The sequence below is a fragment of the Spinacia oleracea genome, chromosome 1 (genome assembly GCF_020520425.1).
Source record: "Spinacia oleracea cultivar Varoflay chromosome 1, BTI_SOV_V1, whole genome shotgun sequence".
NCBI lineage: Eukaryota > Viridiplantae > Streptophyta > Magnoliopsida > Caryophyllales > Amaranthaceae > Spinacia > Spinacia oleracea.
Window position 1 is genome coordinate 23,876,593 of NC_079487.1, and position 8,144 is coordinate 23,884,736.

The 8,144-nt window shown below is 36.0% G+C and overlaps 1 protein-coding gene and 1 long non-coding RNA gene across 3 annotated transcripts; both read right to left on the minus strand.

Annotated features, from left to right (window-relative positions):
* Positions 1 to 912: 912 nt before the first annotated feature.
* On the minus strand, positions 913 to 2,797 carry LOC130463297 (uncharacterized). Its single transcript, XM_056832388.1, has 2 exons — positions 1,581 to 2,797; positions 913 to 1,344 (listed from the first exon to the last, which is right to left on the minus strand). Exon 1 carries the CDS (start codon positions 2,795 to 2,797, stop codon positions 1,949 to 1,951), a length of 849 nt encoding a protein of 282 aa, XP_056688366.1. The 3' UTR covers positions 913 to 1,344; positions 1,581 to 1,948.
* A 1,127-nt stretch (positions 2,798 to 3,924) lies between these two features.
* On the minus strand, positions 3,925 to 8,144 carry LOC110793635 (uncharacterized). Of its 2 annotated transcripts, XR_002534733.2 has the most exons (3): positions 7,617 to 7,846; positions 5,098 to 5,327; positions 3,925 to 4,257 (listed from the first exon to the last, which is right to left on the minus strand). It is a non-coding gene; the product is annotated as an uncharacterized lncRNA (long non-coding RNA). The 2 variants fall into 2 exon arrangements; XR_002534732.2 differs by having other exon boundaries at positions 3,925 to 5,327; positions 7,617 to 8,144.

Genomic DNA, 8,144 nt, shown 5'->3' on the forward strand with positions numbered 1-8,144 from the left:
CTTGTTCTTGTTCGGTTCGGGCGCAGCTAGGGAGGGCACGCTGCAAAGTGTATGCATCCTAGACTAATTATATGATTATGTGCAATTAATATGATTCCTGGCATTAAGGTTTTTCCGCATGATTTATGTTGTTCATATGTATCATAACCTGACATGATGCACGTAGGTTGGGCCTGGCGGATTGCTTAGGCCTAAGGCCCAACCGCGGTTGAGACAGGCCATCAACACCCATAGGATGCAGTCTTGGGCTGCCTTGATTTGGTCCATCAGTCACGTTTTGGCGCCAGATGTGTGTGAAAATTGGGTTGGGCTCGTTTGACTCTAAGAAAGAGTATTCAGAATCCTTAAATTGACCTAAATTCCGGAACGGGAAAGTATTCTCATCAAAGGTGACATGACGGGAGATAATAATTTTCATAGAAGAGATGTCTAAGCATTTTTATCCCTATGGTTCGTGGGATAACCCAAAAATATACATGGAGTAGACCGAGGGGAGAGCTTATGTGGGGTCGTGACCGATAAATTAGGAAAACAAAGACACCCAAAAATCCTAATGTGATCGTAAGAGGGAATTTTACGGAATAAAACTTCGGCGGGAGTTTTATTAGTGAGTGTTTTAGTGGGTAATATATTAATTAAGTATGTCGCCGTTTCTAAGGAGTCTACCCAATATGATGGAGGAATGGAAGCATGAAAAAGAAGTGTGCGAGACATATTATTTACGGTCTTAATCATGCGTTCGGCCTTTCCATTTTGGGAAGAGGTGTGAGGACACGAAAATCGAAAGATCATACCATTTTTGACACAAAACAATTTAAACGGGTCGTTATCAAATTCCCACCCATGGTCACATTGAAAACATTTAATAGGACGTTCAAATTGAGTGAGAACATATTGACGAAAATTCAAAAATGATTGAAAAACTTGAGATTTATATTGTAACGGGATTGTCCAAACAAAATGACTAAAATCATCCAAAAGTACTAAGTAATATTTATGGCCTTTATTGCTACGAATAGGGGAGGTCCATAAATCAACATGAATAATATCAAAAGCAGATGAAGTAGTACTTAATGAATTACGAAATGGCAGACGATAATGTTTTCCTAATTGACAAGAATTGCAAAAATTAGAATCATGATCCTTATTGCATGAAATAAATTGTTTATTAGTCTTAAGAAAGTTTAAAACTTGTTGTCCCGGATGTCCAAGTCTACTGTGCCAAGTGGTTGGTGATGAGGCCATGAGAGTGGTCGCAAGACAAGTGGATGGTGTGGTGGTGGTGACTGGATACAGGTCCCATGAGCTATTACATTTCGTGATTATATTCCCCGTACGAAGATCCTTCACAGAAAAACCAGTTGGGTCAAACTCAATTGAAACTTTATTATTAGTGGTGAATTTTCGTACAGAAATTAAATTTTAAATTATTTGTGGGGCAAGAAGGACGTCACGGAGATTTAAAGGCGGTATCGGGTGAGGTAAGTTAGTATGACCATAACCTGTAACTAGAATGCGATGATCGTTACCAACTAAAATATGATTATTATTGCTCATATTAAATAAGGGCACGAGAGTACCTCCGTTATTGGTCATATGAGATAGATGTTGCACCCGAATCCATGTACCATGATTTATCTTGCAAAGAATTAGTTAATTCTGTTGGCGTCATTGGCTCGGTTACGTAGCCTTGCTGTTGGGGTAGGCCCTGTTGTGTAAAGAAAGCCTGTCGTGGGCCTGGGCTAGGCCCAAGAAGTGAAGGTTGCTGATTTGTAGGCCTATATTGTTGTTGGTACTGCTGGGCTGCATGGTGTGGGCCATGCTGGAACTGGGCAGGATGTTGAGGGTATGGAAAAGATGTTGAGGCCCACTGTTGCTGCATGGGTACATATTGTGGTGGGTTGGCCCAAGATTGTAGCTGATGGGTTTGAGCATTGGGTTGGTGAGTTTAGGCATGTTGTTGTCCATTGTTGTTGCCATTAGTATTACCCCTGCCGCGCCCTCTGCCCCGCCCCCTGCCACGGCTGCGGCCACGGTCGCCGCCTCCCCTGCCGCCACTGCCGGGGTTGCGCGGTGGTTGTGCCGGCTGGTGATTGGGCTGGGGTGCCACCGGTTGTGGTGGTTGAGCAAAAAATGCATTGTGTGACCCACTAGTATCATGGGAACGTCTTTCTTCTTCAGCAAGTAGGCGATTTCGAGCATTCTCAAAGGTAGGAAGAGGGTCAGTTTGTTGGATCATGGTGGCCACAATGTCAAAATCAGTATTCACAAGACCTGCAACAAGACGTAAGACTAATTTTTGTTCCGTCACCTGTTGATCAACATTAGCCAATTGATCTGCCAAAACTTTCAAGTGAGTACAATAAGCATTAACGACAGAAAAATTATTTAGGTGCAAGGTAGTAAATTTATTTTCAAGATACACAGCCCGGGTGTTTTTATTATGTTGAAAAATCCCCTTGAGCTTATTCCATAGTTGATGGGCCGAATCCCCGCGACATAATATTGTTTGCAACAAATCATGAGAAACTGTTCCATAAATCCATTGTTTCACAATCGAATCTAAGTGCTTCCACAAAGCTTCAGATATGTCTGTAGGTTTAGGAGTATATGGATCTATATGATCAAGAACATTAAAAGAGTGAGCATGACATTCAAATAGTTCAACCCAATTGGAATATTGTACCTTTTCGCGATCAAGAATCAAAGAGATCGTGTTTTTGATGTTGGTGACTCCCAAAACAGGGTGAAATTCCGAAGAGGCAGCAGGCGGAGGAACGTCATCATCCTTAGCCATTGGGACGATATTAGTGCTACTGGAGTACCATTGCTCGTATGAAATTCAAGCAAAAGAAAAAATACAACTAAGAGATTAAAGATAACACTTTTATTTGTATTAGGCAAAAAGGATGAGAAATTATTTGTGATGGTTGACTAACATGTACGCACAAAAGTGTGGTAAATAACAATATTAGGCGGAAGGGTGGTGATGGACGAACACTTTCCAAGATCGACAAATAATTTTTGTGGAAGCTAAATCTATAACCTAAGATGTGATACCATGTTAGATTATTATTATTATTATTATTATATTTATTATTATTATTATTATTATTATTATTATTTCTTACGCCTAAATTTTTAATTACATCGCAATAAGTTTCATATGGCAAGATTGATAGTTTTTGTTTTCTACACCCAAGTATAGTACTAAGTTCTACGTAGTATTATTCAAAATTCCTACTCAAAAATTTAATAATGAAAACAGAAACATACTAGTATAATTCATCATCCAAATAAGGAGAATAATTATTTCATATATTACTAACTTTACGATGTTGGACATTTGCCCTCAACTTGTATTATATATTATGCTTTATTCAAAATTATAATCTTCAACATCGCTAATGATTAATCAACCTTAATCTCTTATACTATGACTCTTGATATACAAATAACATACTTCATATTCTATAAACTCTTACTCATAATATACTAATAATAAGTGGTATTGGAATGGAGTATGAGATTGTTTTAATCGATAATTGCTAATTGATGGAAAATGCAATATTTTCGAGTTTTGATATTGTGTATAAATTTCTAATTAGACCAACTTTTGTAGATTGTTTATCATATATAAACTTTATTTGGCAACTTGACATACATTTATTATTGCCTTCAGTTATAGTTTCTTATGTTTTTTTATTCAATATATTTTCATTATTAAATTTTTGAATCGGAATTTTGAATAATACTGTGTAGAATTAAAGATTTATCAATATTGTTACTAACTTAATTATATAAAGAATTTTGTATATACTAGTCGCTGGCCGCGCGCATTGCGCGCGGGGTAGCTTGGAATTTCAATTTAACACTAATGTATTTTATTGCTTGAACGCGCGCGGTGTAGCTGGGAATTTCAAATTTGACACTAATAACAAGGAATGTATTTATCAGCTCAAATATCAAGTGATAATCAGCTCAATGAAAGACTACTTTTAGTAAAGGTGTTGGTTCCAGTCTTAATTTCCATGCCAAACCAAAGTGTAAAAGCTGAATATCATATTAGGATGGAGGAAGTGACCTTCTGACTCTCTATTTAAAGAGCTCTGTAGACACCCAGCGCTGTTCTCTAATGAGAAACAGGCCTACTGTATCATCACAGGATGTTGTACAAAGACCAATTACTCCTTCACATTGCTACCAATTGTGCTCACAAGCTACGTCATAAAATCACACCCCTTAGAAGTAAGACATCTACATTGAGAAGAGTAAGATACGTTAGGCAAAATAATAGTTGGTGCCCAATTACTATTTTATCATCTACCCTTTCTAGTTTCTACAATGAATAATCTTCTATTATCTTGGAGCAAGGCTGCTTAACTACGCCAGTATATTTCATTGTTGGTGAAAAGCTATACACGGGCAGGTAAGCATAGCTCATAAAATGCTCTTTCACTCTTTGTGCTCATATAAGGAATAGATAATAAGATTAGATGTTCTGAATTATCACTGGTTGTTCAGCATGGTAGAAGTTACAATCATCATAGGTCTGTATCTATTGCTATGGGGCAAAGCAAAAGATCGAGAAGTCAGCATCACATATGAGAAGAAACCATCAATGTATGCCATCAAGCAGAATGAACCGAAGATGCAAATAGTGACAGTGATAGAAAGGGAGTCACTGAATCACTAACTGAAAACTGCAAGGTGGAAAGAATCCTTATGATTCACCTGACATGAAGGTATTCAGTTTCAAAGAAATTACAGCAGCCACAAGTAATTTTTCATTTTACAAGAAGCTTGGAGAGGGTGGGTATGGACCGGTTTATAAGGTATCCTTCAAAATCAATACCAAGTACATTTCCCTCACCACTTAAACAAACACAGCATATAAGATACATATATCTGTTTCTCCAGGGTAAATTAAAGACAGGGCAGGAAATAGCAGTAAAGAGACTTTCAAAAGCTTCAAGGTAAGGATTTGAGCAGTTCAAGAATGAAGTTATGCTCACTGCAAAACTTCAGCATGTAAACTTGGTTAAGGTGCTGGGATTTTGCGTGGAAAGAGAGGAAAAAATGCTCATTTATGAATACCTTGCAATTAGCAGCTTGGATTTCTACCTTTTTGGTATAACTTTTGCTTGACTGTGTTCTATGATGATATAAAATCTAGCTCACGAACAAAGACATGAGCACGTACATAACATTCTGGCAGCTGATAGATTCCTTTCCCCGTCTCTTAGCAGATCTTGTGGAACGTTTGCAGCTCAATTGGGGAAAGCGTGCTCACATCATCAAAAAGAATAATTCAAGGCCTCCTATACCTGCAAGAATACTCAAGGCTAACCATCATTCACCGAGATCTAAAAGCCAATAATATTTTACTTGACAAAGATTGAAATCCTAAGATATCAGACTTTGGCATGGCAAGAATATTCCAAAAGGATGGATATGAAGCAAACACAAGCAGAATTGTGGGAACATAATGAGTATATAGTTTTGCTTGCATTCTTGTTATACACTAATTATTTAGGTTATACTCAAACATATTAATCATATTCTGGCAGTGGATATGTTCCTCCGGAGTACGTGAAACAAGGAGTACACTCCAGAAAACATGATGTTTATAGCTTTGGAGTGCTGCTGCTACAAATCATCAGTGGGAAGACGAATAGCCAATTCTAAGGTGTTAATGAAGAAAACCTCTTGGAGTATGTAAGTAACTGCACGTACCCAGCTAATTGATAGAGTGAGCTTAATTCATATATATTATAAATCCGAGTTTAAGAATGTATTTCAATTTGGAGGAGGTTTACTGTTATACGGAGGGAGTATACGAATTGCATAGTCATAAAGTAGTAATTAAAATTTTCTCTGGGATAGGTTCTTATTGTATCTAATTTAATAAAAAGATGATATTGAATTATTAAGCAAATTAACTCGTAATTCAATACTCCATCATCTCTTTATTAAATTAGACACAATAATAACATATATAAACTGACACAACTTTGACTTCCTTCTTGATATTTACTAATTAGAAGTCTTTCTGATAGATGGTTCTATACACTAATTACATATCAACCTAAAAGAAAGTCCCCCAAAACGATTCACTTTGAGCAATTCAAACAACTGATATGTAGTTTATGAATTATGTACTTATTTCTCTTATCTAGTATGAAGGAAAGTATAGAATGTAAAGCAAACTTCAAGAGCACCATAAGATTCTAAAAATTCTAAATCATACAAAGAGACACTTGGAAGCTTAGTGGTTGAAATTTTGAAAGAAATAGCATACTTCTAACTAAGCACCAAATTACACAATCAAAATATCTCAAGAACAAAAAGGTTGATATAGTTACTGTCATAATCTAGTTAACTTAAAATCTATAAAAAATTATAAAATCTGAAAATTAGCACAAGACAGATTAAAAATAACAACAAAAAAATACTGACAAAAACTTCACTTTCCCTTCCAGCTCAAATAACAAATCACGGAGTAATTTTCAAGCCAACCATGTTAACAAAACAACCAAAAAGCAAATATATAACTTTCAATTTACAAACTTAACATTCACAAGGACTTTGCAGCAAGATCATCAAAACAATAAAACCAAACAACATAAAAACTGGGAAGCTATCTCAATCAAATTCCCAAGAGGGCAATTCAAGAACTGAACTCCGTAGCCTTGCACCGGTTGATTAAGTGAGGCTTCTGATGATTTAGTGGGATGTGTGTTGTTTTAAAGAATTCTGCAAAACATTGCCTATGATTCAACTTGCAGGGGAATTGGCTTTCAACGATCCATTTTGCAGTTCAAGCCTTACTTTATATTGAGAAAGTTTCACTTCTAAGGTACAGTTGTATCTGTTGTTTTTTCTAATTCCTTTGTAAGGTAATAAACGATCCTCGGGTGTGTCGATTATTGTTAAAAACTATTATGAAATCCCCTCCTTGGCCTGGCCTTGACCTTGGCCATCAAGAATTTCTGTACAGGCTCTTTTATGAAGGTAAATCCCTACAATTTATAGTACATTTACAAGAAGAACTTATCATTATATGACTAATGTTAAATTCATGCTCTATTTTTAATTGATACTGCATACACTGAAGTGTTCAATTGCAATATACAGAGTACATCATTTATGGTTTTATGCTATCATAAGTCCGATAATGTAGCGGCCTTGTCGAGAGTGGTTTCGTTTATTCCATCCCATAATCAATTTTCGAAATTACTTTGCAGATTTTAAGGCAAAGGTTTCTTGTTGGATCAACTGGAATTGAAATTAGTAAGGAGGAGGAATCAATTAGCAGCTTATGTGCTGAGTGCAATTGTCTCCAACAAAGTTCATCATCCCCGAAGACATAAAAATCTGATCTTAATCGTAATTTTTTTTTTTTTTCTTCTCATCGCACCCTTTGCAAAAATAAAAATTCAAAAATTACTCAAATCAAACAAAACAATCATACAATCACTTGATCAGAATAAAAAATAGTCACAACATACAACTGCAATTTAACCAGAAAAGGAAGAACAATGGAAAATGTACCGAATAAAAAACGAAAACCTAGAAATTAACAATTGAGTGCAACCAGGGAGAGAAAAATGTACCAGAAGAAAGATTTTACAAATTCGTCGTTGGGGAGGAGAGAGAAATTCAAGATGAGTGCTTGCTGGCTGTTGCTGTGCCTGTCACCACTCCCCAGCCATGGCAGAAAAACAAGGAGATATTCAAGGGAAGAGAAGACTCAGGATACCAGAGAACTGCAAATAACATGGGAAAAGGAAACGATGCGTTTTAATTTACTGTAGATAAGCTACAGTAATTTCCATTCCCACTTTTTAAAAGGTTATAGATGTATAATGAATATCAAATAAATCTAAATCTATTCTATCTGTCTATATATATATCTTTTTTGTCAGATCACTTACTGCAAAAATGATAAGTATCTGATCCCTACTCTTTATTGTTTCTTTTATTTTTCCTACACCTAAGTATTTAATCTCATCGCAATAAGTTTCATATGCAAAGAATTGTAGTTTTTTGTTTACTCAAAACAAGAAGCTAACCTAACCTAACTAAATAAACAAAAGAATCAGTAGTATTTAGATTATAAACAGTAATCGCACGATAAGTAT

What these genes read in the sequence shown, in the direction of transcription:
- LOC130463297 (XM_056832388.1), bottom strand. Translation starts at nt 2,797, where the DNA reads ATGGCTAAGGATGATGACGTTCCTCCGCCTGCTGCCTCTTCGGAATTT.